This window comes from Schistocerca nitens, chromosome 4 (assembly GCF_023898315.1).
Source record: "Schistocerca nitens isolate TAMUIC-IGC-003100 chromosome 4, iqSchNite1.1, whole genome shotgun sequence".
NCBI classification, from domain to species: domain Eukaryota; kingdom Metazoa; phylum Arthropoda; class Insecta; order Orthoptera; family Acrididae; genus Schistocerca; species Schistocerca nitens.
The window spans coordinates 716,824,835-716,852,227 of NC_064617.1; the positions used below are offsets into that span (position 1 = coordinate 716,824,835).

The 27,393-nt window shown below is 38.8% G+C and overlaps 1 protein-coding gene across 1 annotated transcript in view; it reads left to right on the forward strand.

Annotated features, from left to right (window-relative positions):
• Positions 1–27,393, forward strand: part of LOC126252533 (cytosolic carboxypeptidase Nna1) — a 666,898-nt gene that overhangs the window by 329,463 nt on the left and 310,042 nt on the right. The window contains 1 exon segment of the mRNA XM_049953428.1: positions 20,834–20,946. Within this exon segment, the coding sequence (XP_049809385.1) occupies positions 20,834–20,946 (113 nt within the window).

Sequence of the window (27,393 nt, forward strand, 5' to 3'; positions counted from 1 at the left end):
AGCATCTACCTTTAATCTGTCAGGAATTGTCATTACTACTTACAAATGGCTGTGGAGTTAAATTTTTGCTCTGGCACCTGAGAAGACTGTTTGCCAAAACGTTTCAAAGACATTTTACTAATTCTGATAGGGAAGCCTTGTTGCCCGTTAATTTATTTAGTTGCCAGTCATTAGCTCTCCATATTCTCTTTTAAAGGCGTTTGCTATTGGAATGTTAAAGGAACTATTTTGGTTCTGTGAGTTGAGTTTTCTTCTAACTTTCAATACACTCTACTTCTTATTACCACTCAGGTCAGCAGTTGTGATCATTTTGTTAATTGTTATTTGTGTTTCAGATTATTACAGATTACAATTTAGGTTATAATGTTTACATGATGCTTTTGTGAAAGTAGTGATTCAAACAGTTAAATCTTGAATATTGTAATTTTTGTGTTAACAAATTATTTAGGAATAAAGGAGACAACTCACCGAAAGGCAGTAACACTGCCTCATCTGCAGGTACACAAGCAAGTGATATAGAGCTTTGCTTTGCTAGCTTTCAGAATGAAATTCCTTTCTCTAGCTTGTAGGAAAAACATTCACACACACACACACACACACACACACACACACACACACACACACACACACACACACACTATTGGGTGGGAGGGTGGGGCGGGGGGGGCTACTTACCATAGCTTTAGGCTAGGGTGGTTACAGGAGCAAAGGATGCGCTGTAAGGATGGCTACCACCTGTGCAGTTCAGAAAGCAGGAGGTGGTGGGGAGGATCCAAATGCCATGTGTTGTGAATCTTGCATGTTGTGCTCCTCTGCATGTTGTGGCATTGAGTGGTTCACCTTGGCAGTGGCCATTCATTCTGGTTGACAGCTGGTATGTTGTGATACCAATGCAAAACACTGTGCAATGATTGTAGCTCAGCTGGTGTATAACATGACTGCTTTCACAGATGGCCCAGCCTCTGATGGCTAGGATAAGCCTGCGACAGGACTAGAGTAGAAGGTGCTGGGTCTTCCACAAGGGGAGACCCAGATGCAAGATCCCACCCAGCACCTCTTACTTGACAAGGGAGACTCAGATGTGAGACTTTGGTGTGACGTCATAAGCGAGTGACTGCGTGTGAGATCGCTCTCTAAGTTTTCATATATTTTTAGGTTCCAGATACATATTTTAACGGTTTTTGTGATAATATTTACTATATAAGTGACGTATTAGTGTTTTCTTCATTCAGCTCTGCCTTTCTTCTGTTGTGACGTGATATTTGTGAGTGTTTCGTATCGAGCAACTTAACCTCTTGCCTGTGTTTACATTCCGCGCTGACCAGTTGCAGCTGTAGCGGCGCATCGAAAGCTAAGTACTAATTAATTGTTTGTGCATAGTGATTTATTTAGGAACTTTAGTAGTCTTCAACTGGTGTTCGTGGTGTTTTCTGGTGAAATAATTTCAGAAGAACCTTTTGGGAACTGTTTACAGCTCGTTACTGTGTGATTAGACGTTTGATTCTCTTTCTGTATTAGTCTTTTGTTATATTCACATTTGTTGTTTATTAATACTGTTAATAATAGTAGTTACTTCCCTTGTAGAGTAAGTTTGTGATTATTGTAGTCAGGTTTTTAGCATCTTCTTATTGTAGTAGCGGAACTTAGAAAAAGTAAAATTTTACCATGAGTGAGAAGTGTGGGCTTTGCCGTAGGTTCGTGAGTAGTGGATTGCGGTGTGACACTTGTTCGAAGTATTTTCACTGGGGGGAATGCAGTGGGGAAGCCAGTGGGCATTCTGGTGAGATCCTCTCCTGGAACTGCAGGTTATGTAGCAAGAGTAAACTGATAGAGGAGCAGGAGCGTAAGATCTGTGCCCTTCAGGTGCAGTTGAAAAACGCACAGGAGGAGCTAGATAGGATGAGGAGGGAGAAGGGGGTTGGGGAATGGGAGCTGGCTGTTGGCAAGAGATCTGCTAGGAGAAGAAGATTTTCAGATAGTTTTACTATTGGTGTTTACAATAGATATGACCAACTGTCAGAGTCTAGTGGAGAGGAATCTCTAGTAGCTGTAGATGTAGGAAGTATGCAGCAGACCTCAGTAGTTACTGTGCCTAGAACAGTTGCAAAGTCGAAGAGGAAGAAGAAGGTTCTGCTGTTAGGTAGTTCACATGGCAGAGGTGTAGGCCAGCAGTTGCAGGAAGTGCTGGGAAGTGAGTACCAGGTCACCAGCATTGTGAAGCCTAATGCAGGGTTGGCTCAGGTGACTGTTAACATAGGGGGGTTATGTAGGGATTTTACTAAAGAGGATCAGGTAGTGATTGTGGGTGGAGCTGGTAATAGTATTGGTAGGGATGGGGAGTATAACATAGATGGTGACCTGGAAAAGATAGCCACTCAGACTGGCAACACGAATGTGCATTTCGTGGAACTGTTTCAGCGTCACGATCGGCCTCATCTTAATACAGCCGTCAGGCGTAATAACATGAGACTTGGGGGTGCGCTGATGACAGAAAGCATGGGTCACATTTCAGTGGTGTCGGTGGAGTCTATCAGCAGGACGGGTTTCACTAGACACGGCCTGCACCTCAACAGGTATGGGAAGGGGAGGTTGGCAAAGCTTATAGGTGACAGCATAGGTGGGGTTGGTGGGATCACTCATGGGAAAATTCCTGCAGTAGTGTGTGTTAGAGCTGCACCTTTTTTAGATTGAAGTCAGCTGATAGGTATTCCTGCTTAAGGGAAGTCTCTCTAACAAGGGAATCACTTTTGACAAAGCTTAGGTATCCGAGTAATGAGGGAATTAGTATATTTCATCAAAATATACAAGGTATTAGGGATAAAGTTAGTGAACTGCTTATAGATGTTGACTCTGAAATTATTGGTATATCTGAACACTTCTTAAATAAGGAGATAATTCAGAGGCTTCCTTTACCAGGATACAGGTTGGCTGGCTGCTTTTCGAGGAGCTCTTTGCGGTGTGGGGGAGTAGCCATGTATGTGAAAAACGGCATCGCATTTGAGTCAATTGATGTTTCAAAGTACTGCACTGAAAAGGTGTTTGAATGTTGTGCAGGTGTGGTTAAATTTAACGGAGTTAAACTTGTAACTGTTGTTATTTATAGATCCCCAGACTCCGATTTCACAGCATTTTTGCTAAAGCTAGAGGAGGTTCTTGGTTCACTTTATAGGAAATACAAAAAGTTAGTTATATGTGGTGACTTCAATATTAATTGTATAAGTGATTGTGCAAGGAAGAGGATGCTGGTAGACCTCTTTAATTCATATAATCTTATGCAAACCGTATTCTTTCCAACGAGAGTGCAAGGGAACAGTAGAACAACCATAGACAACATTTTTGTTCATTCCTCATTACTAGAAGGGCATTCTGTTAGAAAAAAGGTGAATGGCCTTTCAGATCATGATGCGCAAATTTTAACTTTAAAAGATTTTTATGCTGCAACTCGTGTTAAATATAGTCATCAGCTGTTCAGGAAAGCTGATCCGGTTGCTGTAGAGACCTTTGTAAACCTTATAAAGGAACAAGAGTGGCAAGATGTTTATAGCGCTGAGACAGTAAACGATAAATATAATGCTTTTCTAAAGACCTTTCTCATGCTCTTTGAAAGTTGCTTTCCGTTACAACGTTTAAAACAGGGTACTAGCACAAACAGGCAGCCTGGGTGGCTGACTAGAGGGATAAGAATATCTTGTAGAACAAAGTGGCTATTATATCAAAACGTTAGAAACAGTCAAAATCTAAATGCAGCAGCCCATTACAAACAGTATTGTAAGGTGCTTAAAAATGTTATTAGGAAGGCAAAAAGTATGTGGTATGCAGATAGAATAGCTAAGTCTCAGGATAAAATTAAAACCATATGGTCAGTCGTAAAGGAAGTTGCTGGTCTGCAGAGACAGGTCGAGGATATAGAATCAGTGCGTAGTGGGAATGTCCGTGTTACTGATAAGTCGCATATATGTACAGTATTTAATAATCACTTTCTGAATATAGCAGGTGAACTAAATAGAAACCTAATTCCAACAGGGAATCATATAGCGCTCTTAGAAAAAAGTGTTCCGAGACTGTTACCTGAAATGCTCCTCCATGATACTGACAAGAGGGAGATTGAGTTAATAATTAAATCACTAAAGACCAAGAACTCTCATGGATATGACGGGGTATCTAGCAGAATACTGAAGTATTGTTCTATGTATGTTAGCCCAGTACTTAGCCATATCTGTAACTTTTCCTTTAGGAGTGGTCGGTTTCCTGATCGATTAAAATACTCAGTAGTGAAGCCACTTTATAAAAAGGGAGACATTGATAATGTTGACAATTATAGACCTATTTCTATGCCATCGGTGTTTGCTAAAGTTATCGAGAAGGTTGTATATACAAGGTTACTGGAGCATTTAAATTCACATAATTTGCTGTCAAATGTTCAGTTTGGTTTTAGAAATGGTTTAACAACTGAAAATGCTATATTCTCTTTTCTCTGTGAGGTTTTCGACGGATTAAATAAAAGGTTGCGAACGCTAGGTGTTTTCTTTGATTTAACGAAGGCTTTTGACTGTGTTGACCACAAAATATTACTGCAGAAGTTGGACCATTATGGAGTAAGGGGAGTAGCTTACAATTGGTTCGCCTCTTACTTTAAGAACAGAAAGCAGAGGGTAATTATCCGCAATATTGAGAGTGGTAGTGATGTTCAGTCCCAATGGGGCACTGTTAAGTGGGGCGTTCCCCAAGGGTCGGTGCTGGGGCCACTGCTGTTTCTTATTTATATAAATGATATGCCTTCTAGTATTACAGGTGATTCAAAAATATTTCTGTTTGCTGATGACACCAGCTTGATAGTGAAGGATCTTGTGTGTAATATTGAAACAGTAACAAATAATTTAGTTCATGAAATAAGTTCGTGGCTTGTGGAAAATAATTTGATGCTAAATCACAGTAAGACTCAGTTTTTACAGTTTCTAACTCACAATTCAACAAGAACTGACATTTTAATCAGACAGAATGGGCATGTTATAAGTGAGACGGAACAGTTCAAGTTCCTAGGCATACGGATAGATAGTAAGCTGTTGTGGAAAGCCCATGTTCAGGATCTTGTTCAGAAACTAAATGCTGCTTTATTTACCATTAGAACAGTATCTGAAATAAGTGACACTTCAACACGAAAAGTAGTCTACTTCGCATATTTTCATACGCTTATGTCGTATGGTATTATTTTTTGGGGTAATTCTTCTGATTCAAAAAGGGTGTTTTTGGCTCAAAAACGGGCTGTTCGAGCTATATGTGGTGTAAGTTCGAGAACCTCTTGTCGACCCCTATTCAAAAATCTGGGAATTCTGACATTGCCCTCACAGTATATATTTTCTTTAATGTCGTTTGTTGTTAGCAATATTAGCCTATTCCCAAGAGTTAGCAGCTTTCACTCAGTTAATACTAGGCAGAAATCAAATCTGCATGTAGAATGCAGTTCCTTGACTCTTGTGCAGAAAGGAGTGCAGTATTCTGCTGCATCCATTTTCAATAAGCTACCACAAGAACTCAAAAATCTTAGCAGTAGCCCAAACTCTTTTAAGTCTAAACTGAAGAGTTTCCTCATGGCTCACTCCTTCTATTCTGTCGAGGAGCTCCTGGAAGAGCTAAAAAATTAAGCAAATTCCAGTGTTACATTGCTGATTGTCTTCATTTAAACTTATGACTTGTCACCTGAATATGTTTTTTTTTTTCTATATTTCATTTTATCTGTTTCTAATATCGTGTTATAATTTCATGTATTGACTCGTTCCATGACCATGGAGATTTCTCCTTAATTTGGTCCCACGGAACAATAAATAAATAAAAAAAAAAAATAAAAAAAAAAGACCTGCCCTACGATCCCCCCAGCACCTCCTACTCCAGTCCTGTCACAGGCTCAGAGGCCAGCCCACATGTGAAACAGTCATGTTATATACCAGTTGTGCTGCACCCACTGCACAGTATTTTACCTTGGTATGACAATCAACCAGCTGTCAATCAGAATGAGTGGCCACCACCAAACTGTTGCCAAAAACAAGATGAACAACCCAGTGCCACAACATACAGCAGAGCACAACATGCAAGATTGCAGTTGTTGCTTCACAACCCATGGCATTTGGATCCTCCCCACCACTCCAGATTTTCTGAGTTGCGCAAATGGGAGCTATCCTTACAGCACACCCTTCGCTTCTGTAGCCTCCCTGGCCTAAACCTAACTCCCTCTTACCCAGTATGTTGTGTTGTGTGTGTGTGTGTGTGTGTGTGTGTGTGTGTGTGTGTGTGTGTGTGTATACACACATCATCCCCTGTCCCAGTACCCCCACCCAATATGTGTCAACTAGTTGTTTGGTGCCATCTCAAAACCTAGTCTGTGAAATCGTGTGCCGAGCTGCCTACTATCTGCCCCCTCTATCTGCACCTCCAGCTAGCCCACAGATGAGTCCCCACTCTCCCACAAGCTGCTAGACACTTTACCCCAACCCCCTCCCTGCCTCTTGCCTCTCTCCATCCCTCACCCCACTCCACCCTGCACCCCCACCTCACCCTGGTAGACTCACTGTGGGCCAGGAAAGAGCTGGCACTCAACTGAGCACAATGTACAGAGACATGCATGTGCATGTGAGTGAGTGAGTGAGTGAGTGAGTGTGTGTGAGTTTGTGTGCATGTTCCTCCTACAATCTTGAGAAAGAAATTTCTTTCCAAAAGCTAGCAAATCAGGGTTCCACACCTTTTGCTTGTGTACCTGTTGACAATGCAGCAATTCTGCCTTTTGGTGAGTCATCTTCTTCATTGCTAAATAACTCATTATCCTCATCCAGAACTTTCCATAATTTTTGTCTTTTCAGATAAAATACCATAGAGATATCATGTGTCATTTGTGTGTCTATACATTATTAATGTATTTGCATGAATGAAGAGAAACTACAACTAAATGAAGAAAGATAAAATTTTTCTGTTTTGTTAACAAGTGTTTTACTCTTTGAGGGTGATTCATGAATGTTAGTTTCAGATTAAAGCCATTAATTATAGTGAGGTATTTCCAGTCATTGTATGTTTATTTTGCATCACTCCTTACTCATTTTACTACCTTGCTTATCACATATTTATTGTACCATTGAAAATATTGACATTTGTACTTTTATTTTTATCATTCTCTGCATATAAAGCAGAATTTAAATTAGAAGTGGTGAAAGGTTAGTCAGTAAATCAGAGAAAACAAAATACTAGGAAAGGAACATAAAAGAGTAAACGATGGAGACAGATGACAGTTCAAAAAAAAAGGAACTATCTGTCCAAGGAAAGATTAAAATATGAAACAATAATATATTAGAAATAGCAAGTTGTCAAAAGAAACAAAGAAAATGATGGAAAAAACATGATAGCATAATATTGTAATAAAATGAGAAAGATACTACTGATGACAAAACAAGAAGACTGGCAATAGGAAGAAGGATGCAAAGACCATGTGTGTATAGCAGAAATAGATTGACAGACAGGACTGAACAGAAGTGAGGAGACAATGAAGAAAATGTAAATCAGGACAGGTATTGTAATATGTTGACTCCAGGTGGACATCAGTAATAAAATGCATGCTTTATAGTTAGTCTCTCAGAGTTGAAATTTGTACATAGTGAAACTGGAACATTATCTCTTCTATTGTGCTACCATGCAGAATTTATTTTGTTAAAGAGTATTGTGCTGTCAGTTGTGTTAAAATTTTCCCCATTTTCTGGTTGAAAACTGTATTTAAAGTATCAGTATGTTTATGGAAAATAATATTTTAACATATTAAAAGACATAAAAATAGAGAAATACTATTATTTGCATTATCACTATAGCATTGCAAAAACTGTTTAAGTCATTAGCAGTCTAACATGGATAATTGTTATTCATGCTACCTTGTGAAAACATAATGGTAAGAAATTGAAAAATTGTTCCGTTTGTCATGGAATGAAGCTTTAACAATTATGCATTAGTTTTTAAACAAACTTAAACTCTGATTTTATAATTTTTTTCTATTTAGTAAAATATTTACCATGCACATTTCTGCTCTGGTCAAAGACATTACACTTATCAATAAACAAAAAATTAATTTAAGATAAGTAAATTCTTTAAGCTTGTGGCACTTATGTAACTCTGTATTCATTGCATTACTCAGAATAACTACATTATGTGCCAGTAAATGTTGTAGGAAAATTCTTGTAGAATGTAAGTACTTTTTGATTAAAGAATAACGCTCACTAAAAAACAGAAGCTTTGAGTTTTTGATAGGCACACACAGAAGAAAGAAAACTTGCTAGTTTCCAGAGTTATCCTTTGATGAGCTATTGATAGGTGCACTGGTTGTGGTGGGGTTTTTATTGATTAGGGTGGACAAAGGAAAAGGAAGACAGGGATGGCAAATGGGGGTGAGTGGTTAGCAGCTCAGAGGCAGTCAGCCTGCCAGCTAGGAATGCAGGAGGGAGTTGCGGGAGATACATGGGCTAGGTGTGTAATGCGCAATTGTAGTGGTTGGTGTGGAGTGGCCCATGCTGAAGGTGACGTGGGGACATAAAGTGAAGGAGGTTTGACAGTACAGAGGAAGGGGAAACTGTTGAGTGTAGGATGTGGGGACAGTAGATTACCTGAAATTGAGGCCTGGATGGTTACAGGACTGGACAATGTGTTGTAAGGTTAATGAAATCTGCATAGTCAAGAGAAGCTGATGGTGAAGGGGATGAACCAGATGGCCCAGGTTCTGAAGCAGCTATTGAAAGTGGGCATGTTGTACTCAGCTGCATGTTGTGCCACTGGATGGTGAACTTTGTTCTTGGCAACAGTTTGGTAGTGGATGTTTATTCTGGTAGACAGCTGGTTGATGTAACAACATAAAAAGCTGTGCAGCATTTGCAGCAGGGTTGGTATGTGACGTGGCTGCTTTCACAGATGGCGCAACCTGTGATGGGATAGGATGGCTGCTTCCACAAATGACGCAATTTGTGATGGGATAGAATTAGCTTGTGGCACGACTGGAGTTGGAGGTGCAGGCCGAGGAGTGTATTGGGTAAGCCCATGGTCTACCACAGGGATATGATTCCTGTGGCAAGGGGCAGGGAGTGGGTGTGGCATCGGGATGGAGTAGGATGTTATGTAGGTTGGGTGGGCAACAGAACACCATTTTAGGAGGGGCGGGAAAAATCTTGGGTAGGATGACCCTCATTTCATGGTGGGATGGGAGATAATCAAAGCCTCGGCAGAGGATGTGGTTCAGCTGCTCCAGGTGAGGGCGATACTGGGTGATGAATAGGGCACTCCTTTGTAGCTGGTTCTTGGGATTGGGGGGGGATTGAGGATGTGTGAAGATATGGCATGAGAAATCTGTTTGTGGACTAGGTTTGGCAGGTATTGCCTATCAGTGAAGGCCTTTGTAAGGCCTTCAGCATACTGGATAAAGAGTTCTCATCACTGCAGATATCCTGTCTGTAAGTGGAAAGGCTGTATGGGAGGGACCTTTTGGTGCAGGAAGGATCGTAGCTGTCAATGTGAGGTACCTTTGGTGATTAGTTGGTGCAATGTGGACAGAGGTGTGGATGGAGCAATCAGAGAGGTGGAAGTCTGTGTCCAGGAAGGTGGTGCGTTGGGTAGTGGAGGACCAGGTGAACTGGATGAGAGAAGTGTTGAGGCTGTGAAGGAATGTGGATAGGGTGTCTTGGCCCTGATTACAGATCATGACAGTATCATCAATGAACCTGAAACAGACTACGGGTTGTGGAGCTTTTGAACCCCTCGTCACCCTCTCAGGGCACCCAGACCCTGTGTAGCTGACCTCTTCAATTTACCACATCCTCCTAATCTCCCTCCAAACACTTCACAAAACCCAGAACCTAATCAAACCCAAAAAACTGTTACTAACCTTCCTAGAAAAAACTGGTCCCACAGAAATTTCAGTCCTATCCCAAACCTTCACCTGTAGCCCAACGCACAAGCTTAACCACATTGGATATGTCAAAGTTCGACAGTCCTTCTCCTGAACCCTACAGTGGAAGTACTTCTTTGCCACCAATCCCTCCAACAAAAGGCAACCTAACCCCAACATTGAACTTTCCCTCTCCCAGTTCCTGCTACCATTCAACTGTGACCTTCCTCCCCTTCCACCTACCCAACCTCTGACCAGGTTCCAGGAATCACTTAACTTGAACTTGGTCTTACTACACTTCCCTAGGTCCCTACCTAAGAACACTAACATTTTAGCAGAAGAAAGGACAGCCATACACAACTTGAAAACAGATCCTGATCTAATCATCCTTCCAGCAGACAAAGGCTCCAACACTGGTGTACAGCTAATGGTGAGGGCTTTGGATAGAACAGAAACTTCTGTGGGACTGAGGTTTTTGGTGGGAAAGGTAACAACATTGTTTTGAGTTTGCTTGAGTTCTGGGTTTTGTGGAGTGTTTGGAAGGAGTTTTGGAGGATGTAGTATATTGAAAAGATCAGCTAAGCAATGTTTGGGTGCTGTGATGGGTTGATGAGGGGGTTCTAAAACTTGCAACCCCTAGTTCATTGATGATATCTTCATGATCTTGGGACAGGGCCAAGATAACCTATCCACATTCCTTCACAATCTCAAAATCATCTCTCCTGTCTGCATCACCTTGTCCTCCAACACCCAATGTTCCACCTCCCTGGATGTTGACCTCCACCTCTCTGATCGCTCCATCCACACCTCTGTCTACCAGAAACCCACAGTACCTGCATTTTGACAGTTGCCATTCTTCCCACACTGCAGTCCTTTCCACAACAAAAACCTTCCCAAACAGCCATGCCACTCATGAAAGATATATCTGCAGCAATGAGAAAGCACATGCCCAGTGTACTGAAGGCCTTGCAAAGGTCTTCATAGGCAGTTAATTACCCTGAAAATAGTCCACAAACAGATGTAGGGAACATGCAGCAGTCCTCAACAGTTAGGAGGCATGACAGCTGAAAAGTTTAACAGAAAGAAAAAGGTTCTGGGGCTAGGTAGTTCACATGGTAGAGGTGTGGGTCAGCAGTTGCAGGAAGTATTGGGGAGCGAGTACCAGGACACCACCATTGTGAAGCCTAGTGCAGGGTTGGCTCAGGTGACTGACAGAATAGGGGAGTTATGTAGGAATTTTATGAAGGAGGATCAGATAGTGATAGTGGGCGGAGCAGGGAGCAATCTTGATAGGGATGAAGAATATGATGTAGGTGGTGACCTGGTAAAGATAACTACTCAAACTGGTGGCACTAATGTTCATTTCATGCAACTGTTTCAGTGTCATGATCGACCTCATCTTAATGAGGCTTTTAGGTGTGTTAACATGGGGCTGGGGAGGGTGCTGATGGCACAGGGCATGGGTCACATTTCAGTGGTGCCAGATGGGTCTATCATTAGATCAGGTTTCACTAGGCATGAGTTGCACCTCAGTAGGTATGGGAAGGTGAGGTTGGCAAAGCTTTTAGGTGACAGTGTAGTGGGTAGTGGTTGGTGGTGGGATCACTCATATAAAAATTCCTGTAGTAATTTGTGTTAGAGCTGCACCTTTTTTAGATTGAAGTCAGCTGATAGGTTTACGTGCTTCAAGGAAGTCCCTCTAACCAAGGGCTCACTTTCAGAATATGTCTGTTTCCAAGTAGAGAAGGAATTAGCACATTTCTTCAAAATATAAGCAATATTAGAAATAAAGTAACTGAACTTCTTGTAGATGTTGAATCTGAAATTATTGGTATGTCGGAGCATCACTTAAATAATTTGACAATTCAGAGGCTTCCTTTTCAAGGAGTTCCTTGCGGGGTGGATGAGCGGCTGTGTACATAAAAAAACAGTATTCCATTTGAGTCCATAGATGTATAAGGGCACTGCACTGAACAGATATTTGAATGCTGTGCAGGGGCAGTTGAATGTAGTGAAACTAAACTTCTAATTGTTGTTGTTTATAGGTCCCCTAACTCTGAATTCAGAGCATTTCTGCTCAAGCTCTCTGTTCTTGATCCACTTTGTAGGAAGTACCAGAAATTAGTTACATGTGGTGACTTCAATATAAATTTTGTATATGATGATGCAAGAAAAAGGATGTTGGTAGATCTCCTTAATTAATATGATCTGATGCAGACTGTGTTTCTTCCAACTAGAGTGCAGGGGAACAGTAGCACAGCCATAGACAATATTTTTATTCATTCTTCATTACTAGATGGGCATTCTGTTTGTAAAAGGATGAATGGCCTTTCAGACCATGATGCACAAATTTTAACACTGAAAGGCTTTTGTAGTCAAACAAATTTCACATATAATTACTAACTATCTAGGAAAGTTAATCCAACAGCAATAGAGAGTTTTTTAAACCTTGTCAAGAAACAAGAGTGGCAGAATGTTTATTGTGCCAATAATATAGATGATAAATATAATGCTTTCCTTAACACATTTCTCACGCTCTTTCAGAGAACATTCTAAATGGGGTACTAGCAGTAGTAGGCAGCCTGGGTGGCTCACAAGTGGGATAAGAATATCATGCAGAACAAAGAAGAAATTATATCACAATGTTAGAAGTAGTCACAATCAAACTACGGTAGCCCATTACAAACAGTAGTGTAAGGTACTTAAAAAAGTTATTAGGAAGGCAAAGAATATGTGATATGCAAATAGAATAGCTAATTCACACAATAAAATTAAAACCATATGGACAGTTGAGAAGGTAGTGTCTGGTCAGCAGCACAAGGTCGACGATATAAAGTCAGTCGTAGTAAAAATATTTCTGTTACTGAAAAATCGGATATATGTACAGTATTTAAAAATCGTTTTCTGAGAATTGCTGGTGAATTAAATAAAAATTTAGTTTTTGCAGGGAATCATATAACTTTCTTGGCAAGTGCCTTTCTGAGATTGATGTCTGAAATACTCCTCTGTGATATAGACAAGGGGAAGATTGGGTTGATAATTAAATCACTGATGACTAAGGACTCTCATGGTTATGATGGAGTACCTAGCAGAATATTAAAGTACTGTGCTGAAAATGTTAGCCCTGTATTTACCCATATTTGTAGCTTTTCTTTTAGGAATGGTCAGTTTCCGGAGTGATTAAAGTACTCAGTAATGAAGCTGCTTTATAAAAAGGGAGAAAGGGATAATGTAGATAATTTTAGACCTTTTTCAATACCATTGGTGTTTGTTAAAGTTATTGAAAAGGCTGTGTATGTAAGGATAATTAATCATTTTATATCACATGATTTGCTATCAAACGTATAGTTCGGCTTTAGCAGTCATTTAAGAACTGAAAATGCTATATTCTCTTTTCTCTGTGAGGTACTGGATGGGTAAAACAAAAGGTTTCGACCAATAGGCATATTTTTTGATTTAACTAAGGTGTTTGATTGTGTCGATCACAAAATATTGCTCCAGAAGTTAAACCATTACGGAATACGGGTAGTAGCTCACAATTGGTTCACCTCTTGCCTTAGCAACAGACAGCAAAAGGTCATTATTCATTATGTTGAGAATGGCTGTGATGTGGGTCTGAGTGGTGTACAGTTAAGTGGGGGGTTCCCCAGGGATCAGTGTTGGAACCACTCCTGTCCCTTATTTATGTAAGTGCAGGTAACTCTAAAATATTTCTTTTTGCTGATGACACTAGTTTGGTAGTAACGGATGATATGTGCAAGATTGACTCTGTTTCAAATCGTGCAGTTCATGACCTATGTGCATGGCTTATGGAAAATAAACTGACACTAAGTGACAGTAAGACTCAGTTTTTACAGTTTCTGTCACACAATTCAACAAAACCTGATATTTTAATTTCATGAAAGGGCATATGATTAGTGAAACTGAACAGTTAAATTTTCCAGGTGTTCAGATAGATCATAAACTGTCGTGGAAAGCCCATGTTCAGGATCTTTTTCAAATACTTTATGCTGCAATTTTTACTATTTGAACAGTGTCCGAAGTGAGTGAGCATTCGACATGAATATTAGTCTACTTTGTGTATTGTCATTCACTTATGTCATATGGTATTATATTTTGGGGTAACTCTTCCCTTTCTAAAAGGATATTTTTGGCTCAGAAACAGGCAGTTTGTGCAATAAGTGGTGTAAGTTCATTAACCTCTTGTTGACCCCTGTTCATGGGTCTGAGTATTTCACATTGGCCTCTCAATATATATAATCTTTACTGTCATTTCTTATTAACAATATTTGCTTCTTCCCAAGAATAAGCAGCTTTCACTCACTTAATACTTGGCAGAAATCAAACCTGCATTTGGATCAGACTTCCTTAACTCTTATGCATAAAGGTGTGCAGTATACTACTGCATCCATTTTCAATAAGCTACCACTTGAATTCGAAAATCTTAACAGTAATCCATGCACTTTCAAATCAAAACTGAAGAGTTTCCTTATGGGTCACTCCTTCAATTCTCTCAAGGATTTCCTTGAAAAATTAAGCTGATTCTAGTTATATAGTTGATTGGGTTTACTTAAACTTATGGATTGACTTTTTTTGGGTTCATAAGCATTTCATTTTTATCTGTTAATACTTTTATTTTGTGATTTCACGTAGTGACATGTTCCATGACCGTGGAGATTTGCTTGTCAATTTGGTCCTATGGAAATTGACATGTAAATAAATAAATTTCCCATGCCATTATCTTCACACACACCCAGTATTCCCACCAACCTCATGAATAAACTACAAAGGACTGCCCTCCTCACCACTCAATATCACTCTCAACTGGAACAATTTAACCATGTCCTTTGTCAGGGCTTTGATTATCTCTCATCCTGCTCTGAAATGAGGAACATCCCACCAAGATCCTTCCCACCTTTCCAAAAGTGTTGCTTCATTGCCTGCCCAACTCCCGACTTCTTTACCACAGGAATCATATCCCTGTGGCAGACCAAGATGCAGGACCTGCACAATCCACCCACCCAGCACCTCCTACTTCAGACCAGTGACAGACTTATTCAACTGTATCAGAGGCTGGCCCAACTGTTAAAGCAGCCATGTCATACACCAGCACTGCTGCAAACACTCCATGGGTTCTTTTGTTTGTGTGACTACCAACCGGCTGTCCACCAGGATCAATGGCCACCACCAAACTGTTACCAAGAACAAGGTTGACTATCCAGTGGCACAACATGCATCAGAGTAGGGCAATCCTCCCCTCCACCACCAGCTTCTCTGAATTGTACAGATGGGAGTTATCCTTATAACACGTCCTCCACTTCCATAATCATGCTAGCATCAATCTCAGGTAACCCACTTCCCTTCACCCTTCTCCCAAAGGTTTCCCAATCCTCCATCCTGCCCCCCCCCCCCCCCCCCCAAATTCACATTTGCATGTCACCTTCAGTGTGTGCCATTCTCCACCAACCCATACAATCATGCATTTACGCATTACATACCTGCCACCCTTTCCTCCCATATTCCTAGCCTGCTAACCAACTGCCTCCCTCTGAACTGCCAGCCATCCATCCCCAGACCCTCCCCCTACCTCCCACTTCCCTCTCCCTCACCCTGTATCCACCTCACCTAACTCTTCCCCCACCACAACCAGTCCACTAGCTGAGAAACAAATCATTGCTACTGTTAGTCCAGACAGAACCATTAAGGGGCAGAATAGGTACATGCATGCATTTGTGTGTGTGTGTTTTCTGTATATATTTTACTCTAGCTTATCAAATGATAACTCCAAAAGCTAGGAAGTTTCTTTCTGTTATGTGTGCCTGTCAAATCTCAATGTTTCTAATTTTCTGCTAGGTGGTAGTAAAGTTGGTACTGAGAAGCACAGCAAACAGTTTTGTTTGAAGGGATCTACTGACTTAAATACAATTCTGTTTGTCCACTTTATGAAAATTTGTTAAATGCCATCAAATGCTTCTTCTTTTTACATGAAGATACAAAAAATTTGCACCATGCACTTTCTGAAACAGTAAATTGCCAGCTGTGATTTTGGAAACAGCAGAAGTTCAGCTTGCATACTGTCCTGATTTATACTGTTCCACTAACCTTTATCTGTCAGTCAGTGCCTGCAACACAGCAGTCTTACCAAATGATATTCATAGCATCCTATGCAGTCCAATAAGTGTTGAAGAATGCATGTCTAGGATCATGCATGTGAAGTATAAAAATGTTTATATAATGTAGTTTTTAATGTGGATGCATGTATCTGAATCATTTATTACTTTTATTTCCTTGAAGAAGTGAAGAAAACAGAATATTTAAAGCCTCATTGATGTTCATGCACTGGAGTTTTGTAGATGTATTTGTCACTGCATTCAAATGATAATTTTAAAATCAATTATTTTACTGTGTGTAACAGTTTTGATATGTATAAACTTACCCCACTTGATGACTCTACATGCAAAATGTGCTATCCTATCAACAAAAAACATCATATGAACATTTTCAAGTCCAGGGGTAGTGTGTGTCTGAGAATGGAGTATTATAATGTCTCATCAGTTCCACTGCAACCCTTAATATGGAGCATGAATCCAGTTTTTTACCATTGTAGTATACACCTTAGTATGAAGTGTGATTTACACAGGTCAATCAAAGGCGATGGCAGTCTGAAAGCATGAGGTAGTTTGTTGTACAAAGCATCTCCATTGGTATGTATGATACCACCTTTGATTTCTTGCTCTGGATACATATTTCAATATTCTGTAGGGTCTGCTATATTTTGAGATAATATTTTTCCCCAAAGTTATCAAAAATGGTACAATACTGTTAAAATGTACAAAGATGGATAATTTTGAGTCTTTTATGAACCAAACAAACTTAGTGGGGTGATTGTCACAAAGATCAGACAGGAAGTCTTCCATTGGAGGAAAACCGAAGACAAAAATTCAGGCAAACATCTTTTAGTAATTATATAAACTCTTGTAAAATTATATTTATTAATAAATAAGAGTTCAACATTTTATTTGAGACAAATAAAGTAAAAACTAAGTTTTTGTACTGTTCTGAACGATGCAGGGATCTAAACTATTAATTATCAAAGGATGTCATATTTGATAATTAATTGAAACCCTCAGCTGCCCACAGGTGTTACTGATATACTGCAATGGTGACAGCTGAAAATGTGTGCCCCAACCAGGATCCGAACCCAGGATCTCCTGCTTCCATGGCAGATGCTCTATCCATCTGAGCCTCTGAGGACACAGATGAATAGTGCGACTGCAGGGACTTATCCCCTGCACACTTCCCATGAGACCCACACTCCCAACTGTCCACAATCTACATACGTAATGTACCTAATAGCTATTTGCCCATCCACTCATTACTCACGCACACTAAGGTGTCGACTTCCCATAAGAGTTCGGGCAACGTGTGCGCATTCGCACAGATGAAGGTCAAAGGCTGGGTAGCCTTTAACTATGTATATGAAGATAGTAACTGTTATTGAAAGAACAGATACCACTGATGACTGTGCAGCTTCTCTAGAATAAATGATAATTAATTGAAACCCTCAGCTGCCAACAGGTGTTGTTGATATACCTCAATGGGTTCAAATGGTTCAAATGGCTCTGAGCACTATGGGACTCAACTGCTGTGGCCATCAGTCCCCTAGAACTTAGAACTACTTAAACCTAACTAACCTAAGGACATCACACACACCCATGCCCGAGGCAGGATTCGAACCTGCGACTGTAGCAGTCGCACGGTTCCGAACTGCGCGCCTAGAACCGCGAGACCACCATGGCCGGTGCATACCTCAATGGGGACAGCTGAAAATGTGTGCCCTGACTGGTACTAGAACCCAGGATCTCCTGCTTACATTGCAGATGCTCTGTCCATCTGAGCCACTGAGGACACAGATGAATAGCGCGACTGCAGGGACTTATCCCCTGCACAGCTGAAAATTTGTGCCCCATCAAGCTATATCAACAACACCTGTCGGCAGCTGAGGGTTTCAATTAATTATCATTTATTCTAGAGAAGCTGCACGGTCACCAATGGTATCTGTTCTTTCAAGAACAGTTACTATATTCATGTATGTAGTTAAAGGCTACCCAGTCATTGACCTTCGTCTCTGAATGCGCACAGGTTGCCCAAACTCTTACCGGAATCGACACCTTAGTGTGCGCAAGTGATGAGTGGATGGGCAAATATGTATTTGGTACATTACATATATAGATTTTGGACAGTTGGGAATGTGGGTCTAACAGGAAGCGTGCAAGGGATAAGTCCCTGCAGTCGAGCTATTCATCTGTGTCCTAGGTGGCTCAGATGGATAGAGCATCTGCCATGTAAGCAGGAGATCCCAGGTTCAAGTCCCAGTTGGGGCACACATTTTCAGCTGTCCCCATCAAGGTATATCAACAACACCTGTTGGCAGCTGAGGGTTTCAATTAATTATCATTTATTCTCATGGTCATCAGTAGTATCTGTTCTTTCGAGAATAGTTACTATCTTCATATATGATGTTATATTTGCTGTTGACTGTAAAAATTATTTATTTCACTATTTCTGTTTCAGCCTTTGGGCCATTTTCAAGTGGTACTGCAAAAGATGCTTCAGCACATGTCAGACTAAAATTCTCTGACATGGCTACACGTAATCATCAGAAATAGGCGTTTTCACTGTAGAAATATAGTAACATCAGACAAATGTGAAGCTCTGTATGTCATACAAATTATTTACATCATTTCATGATGTGCAGAGCTTTGCAGAGCTTCACATGTGTCTGATATTACTGTATTTCTTCAGTGGAAAGGCCTATTTTTGATGATGACATGTATAAATGTCAGAAGATTTTAAAGTCTGAAATGTGATGAAGCAAAATCTTTTACAGTACATCTTGAAAATGGCCCAAAGGCCAAAACTGCAAATATAGAAATAAATAACAAGTTTGTTTGTATGGCCACCCTCATGACAAGCACAGCCAGATTTTTTTTTTAATAAAAAACACCATTTTTGGCCGCACTGTATTTTATTCCTCCCAGACATGATTTGCCTTTTTCATTTTAAGTCATCATCAGTGGTATCCAGAATGGCACAATATGTAGATAACACATATCAAAACAAAACTGTATCATTCTAGATCTCATTGAAGATGCCTTAAAGTGAAAAAGGTGAAATGCAACTGTGTGGAATATACTAGAGTGCAGCAAAAAATGGTGTTTTTTTATTTGTAAAACAAAAACAGAAATAAATAATTACTACAGTCAACAGTGAATATGACATCTTTTAAAAAATTCTACATGTGTATGAATCCCGACCATGAGAGGTCAACGTTAATTATCAACATTAAAACCCACTACAGTTGTAAAAATTATTTATTTCTAAAAAGTAATGCACAATCCAGTTTCAGGGCCTGTGTACCCATCTTCAAATGCATATTAAAATGAGAGTCCATAAAGGATGCATAACTGAGGTTATTTTAACTTCACTTGTGTATCCTCTATGGACACTCATTTTAACATATACATTAAGATGGGGCACAGGTCCTAAAACCAGGTTTTGCTTTCCTTTTTAGAGATAAATGATTTTTACAACTATAGTGGCTTTCATCATTGATTATGAATATCAACAGTTCTGGACATCTCATCGAGAGAAATGTGTCCTGAACTATTAGCGTAAAAAAGTATGGCAAAAGATTATGAATGAGGATGTTTCTTTGTGTGGGCAGCAAGTGGTGGAATGGACACAATAGGGCATACTTTGTGAGCCAGAAGAAAGCAGAAAGTTTGCAGATGCTGTGGCTTGCCACTGTGTTTGGCAAGACATGGGATCACAGGTACAAGAAACAAGGATTCTTTGGCAATGTCCAGCGAATGAGGACAGAGCACCATGCTCTACTTGAAGCTGCCTTCATAGGCAAAACTAGTGCTCTTTTGGTGACTACATCCTTAATTATGAGCTAATTCAGCTCATAATGCCTAGGTTACATTGATTAAATGAATACTAGTCTTGAAAGTAAATATGACAAAGTTTGCTGCAACTCATAAATAAATGGCCTCCCATCATATTGTGAAACAATCCCTGTGGCTTTAAACACTTGCTGGCATTTTATTAACTGATATTAACACTGTATTGCTGGTTCAAACTTGCATTTATATTAACTACCGTGTTTGCTGGGAATACATCATTCATTAAAGGTATTTGAATCAGTGATTCACACTGAGGTGACAGAAGTCATGGGATAGTAATGTGCACATATAGAAATGGCAGTAGTATCATATACCATGGTATAAAAGGGCACTGCATTGGCGAAGCTGTCATTTGTACTCAGGGGATTCATGTGAAAAGGTTTCCGATGTCATTAAGGCTGCACAACAGAAATTAACAGACTTTGAATATGGAATGGAAGTTGGAGCTAGATGCACAATGCATTACATTTTGAAAATCATTAGGGAATTGAATATTCTGAGATCCTTTGTGTCAAGAATTTGCCAAGAATACCAAATCTGAGGCATTACCCCTCATCATGGACAATGCAGTGGCCAATGGCCTTTACCTAACGACTAAGAGCTGTGGCATTTGCATAGAATTGGCAGTGCTGACAAGAGTAGTATTTTACTTCATAACAATTATTCTGTTGTATCATACTGTTGCTTGCCTCTCATGATTTTGTCAGTTAACTTGATAACTGCTGAGCCTCATTTCTGTGCTTTAAATGGTAAAGTAGCTCACTTGGTAGCTTCACTGCAGGCACATTTGTAATGTACATGCATAAAAATGCTACAAAATTGTGTAATGTGTAAGGAATTCAGCTTGTTGTGATATATGTATTACAGGAAAAAATGAAATTAGCCATTTTGAAATAAGTTGTCATGACAAAATGGTAATATACAGTAAATAGAAAATTCATCACATAAATGTGTAACTTTGCAGATTGTTAATGCTGTGAAAAAGGAACGTCTCAGGGTTAAAATTGTAACACGCCTTATGAAGGAAGGTTCCAGTGCCGATGAGCCAACTAACATCACACTCTCAGATTACTCAAGGTATTACTCATCATGTCACTTAAATAAATTAGTAAATGCTGAAAATAATTGTTATAACAGTATACAGTATACAATTTTAAATTAACTGTATTGCATATTATATAGTGCCCACAGTATTGACTAGAAGTGAAGTATCATTGGGCAGTAGTAGCAGAAATGTATGCTAAAACATATGTAAAGAAAGAAAAAGGCTGCAACATCTTGAGAGTGACCACAGTTAAGCCAACACAATTTGGAAAGTGAAATAAATAAATTCATTCATTGTGTTTCGAGTTCCTGCCATGAAGGGCATAAAAATTGAGATATACATTAGAAAAGTGGAATAGTAGCTAGAAATTGCATTAATAATTAAGTATTGTTAAAATACTGCATGCTGTTTTTGCTTACTTAAGTTAATTATAGCAAAGTAAAATGATCAAGAAACTTCCTGCGTTAGAAAATGCTGATCCTTCCTCACATACATTAAATAGTTGTTTTTTAAATCTCATATTAAAGGTTAATGTCTATGTGACCACATGTATAATTCTCACAGAACAATAGCTGTAGAGGCATGTTTAGAATGAACATTGCTATTTAGCCTGAAGATAAAAGGAATTTTAAATTCCTCAGTCTAGATAATCTGATGATTTGTGGATGAAATGGCTGATTAGGTACATTTTGAATATCTTCTTCATATCAGAGAGAGGCCATCAGAAGATGTTTAGCTATCAAACTTACACATTATTCTTACTAGTCCTGTTTGTTGAATGGTTATGTGGTGATTCCAGTCCTAAAAATGACATGGCAGATGATGGAAATCAGCATCAAGCAATTTGTTATCAAAAACTTTTATAAAACACAGGAGCACAATACAACTGAACAGCTCCTAATGGTGTGCAGACTCTATGGTCCTTTATCCACCCTCCATTATCTACAGTTCCTCTGCTCCTTTCATTCAATATGGTGTTCCATGGAAACATAAATACATACAATCAGACACTACTTCATAACTTATTTCAAACTTGATCTTAAAAATACGAGAATATCACTACATTAGTCATTTACATATATCTCTTGCATATACTTAATAATAATTCACACTGCAAAATCAAAACTTACATTAAGAAAATTACATGTTCCTTTTAAGGAAAGTGGAAGCCCCTAAACCAAATGCTCCCACAAAACAGAACTAACACTCACAAATTCTTGCTACTGTAAATCTACATTGATTCCTGTCACCTTCAAAATTAAATACTATTGTGCCCACAAAATCCTCAAATTATGTCATCCCTAGTTAAAGGCCATTACAAAATTATTTATTATAAAATTTTAGCTGCTGTTTGTTCACTCAGGTTCCCACTCTGCTTAAGTTGTTCCATCACTTAACTCTGGCTGCATCAATTAGTTCACAGTTCAAGTCACATCTTATTTCATATTCGTATGTTCACCATAAGCTCACCTCCAGATCTACTTTCCTATTGTCACAGATTACTTAATTGCATTCTCAAAATTATCTCTGTTTCGCTATCAGTCTATTCCGTATGACCAATTAAACGTGTCCTACTATACCTCATTACACACAGTCCCTAAACATAAACTTTATTACTCTTTCACCAAATTTCTCAATAATCTCAAACTTCATAAACAGCATAACAATTCTTGAAGATTCCTTACTCAAACTTCTCAAAATTCATCAAAATCAACATCATCGTAACATCATACTTCACATTGATTCAACTTCATAATAAATCTCATAGCTCCTTCAACTCATCATTACATCACTCCATTTCACCGTAATACTCAATTATCCTCCTAATCACTGTACAATAATATACTGCAACATTACATCTACTTGGTAATCAATCCAACAAATATAACTTTCCAAAACCACTTTATTTTATATTCCTCTTAAATCAGGACAAGAATCACCTTCAACTTCTTACAGTCAATACTTTTTATGCTGTTACATACTGTGACTGCCAATATCCTTTCATTTACTCACTAAAGTTTCCATATCATTGCAACACAACAGAAACCTTGAGCTAACCCTCCTGCTTCTCTAATTTCTTTGATATATTGAATGGCAAATTAGAACAATTCAATGTGATAATAACACCCTCCAAAAGTACATTCTTAACCTAAAATAGCCACAAATTCAGCCTAGCTCATTAAAATATATGAATAAAACAATCATATACTAATTTTCACTAGTTATGGCTCTTCACCATAATATTAATCACTGTCTCTTTTGTCACAGTCCCAACACTCCTTGTTGCAGTCATATATAAACTTTAATACATTTCAGTATAGTAGAAGAGTTGTAGCCTCCAACAATCACAAAAACATAGTACAATAATACTGATTTTTCATTACTTATTACACTATACTAAGATAGAAGCTAACGCGAATTCTAGAAATAGAAGTCAAGACAGTGCATCAGAAAAGAAACATTACAAACACTCAGCTAATGGAAGGCACCAATTTGTCACATGGTGTATGCATCAAAGAGTGATGCACCCCCTACCAATTCATTTTCCTCTGAGTCTGCTCAGTCACCCTGTCACCAAAGTTCAGGTTTCCTATTTTCCTGAAATATTCTCTATAGACTGGCACTGACCTAATATGCCATATGGGAGTAACATATGGTTTTAAATCTATTATATTCTTTAACCCCAACAATCTATCGGACCTTGGGTACACAAGGTCATAGGCATTGTCATGTGCTATTCTTGATACTTTAAATGGACCATGATAAATGTGCAAGAATTTCCTTATTTCTTTGTTTACTTTAGTACATTTCTCTTTCACTTTTACTAAAACCAAGTCATTAATTTTAAAACTGGTCAGTTTAATTGCCTTGTCATATCTTTTCTTTCTTTCCTCTGCCTTTTTCTTCATCATGTCTGTAGCCTCTTAATCATTTCCTCCTGACCCATGACAGTTATAATTGGAAAATCAACTTTTTCCCATATAATGTTATTTGGTTGTTCACCAAACATTAGTACACATGGAATATACCCTGTTGATTCATTCCACAAATTGTTAATTATCTTTTCAAAATTTGGTAAATGATTTGCCCATGCTGTATGCTTTTTGCTACAGTATGTTCTACACAGTCTGTTTATTTCCTTCATTACCCTCTGGCTCATATTTCCTTGTGGAAAGTACATCAGTATCTTTTTATTATTAACCTTGTGTGTCCCCATAAATTGCATGAATCTCTCAGAGACAAACTGAGGACCATTGTCTGATAACAATGAGTTTGGATTCCCTACTTTATGAAAGTAATCACTTTCTAAATTAGTCCTTTTAATTGGATAGAATTTGGCATATTTTGAAAATGCATGTAGCACAACAAATACACGCTTACAACCACTTGTTGAAGTGGGTAGGGGACCTAGGAGGTCAACGCAGGCTAGGTAATGAAGATCTACTACTAACACTGAGTGCATAAGATCTTTTGCTGGTGCGGAGGTCGGTTTCACCTTCTGGGATTTATCACAACAGATCAACCTTTCTCGAACCCTTCTCCACATATTATTGAAATGTACTATTCCCTCTAACTTAGCTAGTACTATTCCCTGTAACTTAGCTACTATTTTTCTCATCCCATAATGCTCCTAGCTTTCATGCAGAATATCAGTTAAAGTGTCAACATGCTGCTCTGGAAAACAGAGTTTCCACTCTTCTTTATCTAAAGTCTTCCTTCTGAATAACGCCCCCTTATGAATAGTGTAATATTCCTTCACCTATAGTTCATTGTCAGAATTGTACAATTCCTTTAATCTGGGTCTTTATTTTGTTCTCTCCTCATTTCTTGACAGACTTTTCTAACTACCTTTTCATCTTTCAACCCTTGAGTATAATACCATTTGATTCGACCTTCTGAATTCCCATCATTGTGACTGTCTCTGTTACCTATTGGCATTCTTGATAGGGCATCTACCCCTATATTGTCCTTTCCTTTTATATATTTTATTTCTAATTCAAACTGCTGAAGATACAAAGCCCACCTGATTAACCTTGGATGTCTTAATCTACACTGCTGCAAAAAACTCAAAGCTTTGTGGTCAGTGTACACCACTGTTTTGTGGCCTAACAAGCAGCATTCAAATTTCTGAAACCCAAATATAATGGCCAAGGCCTCCAATTCATAAATATAGTAGTTCTTCTCATGTGATTGTAATGTCATACTTGCAAACGCTATTGTCCTGTACTGAATCCCTTTCTCTGTATTGACTAGTTGAAAAATTTCTACCCCCAAACCACTATAACTGGAATCAGTACTCATGCAGAATGGCAAAGAAAAATCAGGGTGAAACAACACTCTACTATTCACTAGTTCCCTCTTTAGTTTCCTAAATGCTTCCTCACATTCTTGCATCCAGTTCCAAACAATATTTTTCTTCAACAAATTGCTTAAACATGGGTAATTATATGATTGGTCTGACACATACATCCTATAAAATCCAAATAATCCAAGCATTGATTTTAAATCCTTCTTATACTCTGGTGCTGCAAAATCTTCTATAGCCCTTAACTTTGTTGGTTCTGTCTAATCCCATTTTTATCAATCACATGTCCTAAAAATACTATATTTTTATTCACAAATTCAGACTTATTTAATCTCAACTTCATCCCCCCTTTATATACTGCTTTCATCACTTCATCCAAGACTCTAAAATGCTCAAACCAATCTGCATTAGCAATCAATATATCATACACATGCACTGTGATTTTATTACTTAATTCCTCTCCTAAGATCTTATCAAGAGCCTTGATAAAAATACAAACAGACAAATCAACCTAAGTGGCACAACACAATACTGGTAACTTTTACCTTCATGCAAAAATGCTGTATAAGGTCTAGACTCTTTTTCCAATTTAATATTCCAACACCCACATGTTACATCAAATGATGACAGATATCTAGTACCATGAAACTTTTGTAGAATTTCCTCTATGTTTGCAGGCCTATCACTTTCTGTTAGTACTATCTCATTTAATTTCCTCATATCTAAAACTGCTCGCGCATCCCCATTCTTCTTTTTCGCTAGGACTAAGCCATTGTTGTATCTACTGTTAGATCTTTCGATTATTCCCCACTGTAACATCCTCTGAATTTCTCTCCTAACTGCTTCCTTTTTCGCAAACAGGATAGCACAGGGTTTGACAAAGAAAGATTCGTGTTCTTTAAAAGACAATTTGAATTCAAAGTCCTTTACTAACCCCGGCCTATTCCCTCTGAAAACACCTCTTTATTTTCCATAACACCTGTCTCACCTCCCCCCATTGTTCTTCAATTATAGCTTCAATACTGTTTACTTTCCCCTCTATCTTCCTTTGTATTTTCTCTCCTTCGTCTAATCCATTTACATTATAATTGGCCAGATATCTCAGTGAACAATCAAGTCATTATTCTCTTCATCAATAATTTTCTCTGTGAAACTAATCTCAAATCTATTCCCACTACATACAAAATTAAATTTACCAGCAGCAAAATCTATATTCACATTCCATTTATGCAAGAATTCTGTCCCTAGAATCATATCCAGACTGAGTCCTGGTACCACGAGAAATCTACACTCAAGTAATTGATTACAAATTTCAACTGACAGCAACACTTCCTGTAGTTGAAAGTAGGTTGAAGCAGAATATTAGCTTGAAGAAAAAAGACAGGTCGCTATCAAATCAGAATAGGAAAAAAGAATTCTGCTTATAGGCAGCAGTCATGGGAGGGGTATGGGCCAGCATCTTCAGGAGAAATTAGGGGCAGGGTACCAGGCCACAAGTTTTGTGAAACCAGGTGCTAGCCTTAGCCAAGGGACAGAAAACTTAGGTCAGCTATGCAGGGACTTTGAGAAGGAATATCAGGTAATTATAGTTGGGGGAGCAGGAAACAGCCTGGCTATGAATCCAAGATACAGTATTAGGAGTGACCTGGATAAAATAGGAGCAGAAACTGAGCACACTAATGTGGGGTTTGTGAAGGTCTTTCAGTGCCATGATCAGCCATGAGTAAACACTGCTCTAAGGCATGTTAACACTGAGTTGAATGGGATGCTCCAGACACCAGCAAAATCTCAGTTCCAGTAAATGCTGTAAATGCTGTTCCAGTAAATGCTATTGGTAGGTGTGAATACACTACACATGGACTGCACCTGAATAGGAGGGGAGGAAATAAATTAGCTTCTCTATTGGCAGAAACTGTAAGGGGGTCCACAGTCACACAAGGGGTGATCCCTGTGGTTAATGGGTCCAGGCAGACAGGTTTTTTTAGGTTAAAGCCAAATTCCAGACAGATGACAATCAAGATAAATAGAATTAAAGAAACTTCATGTACAGTAAATAGGGGTAAAGCTAAGGGCAGTATCAACTCACTTCATCAAAATATCAGGGGAATAAAAAATAAAGTAGATGAGCTATTAGTGTGTTTAGATGATTTCAAAAATAAGAATGAGATTGATA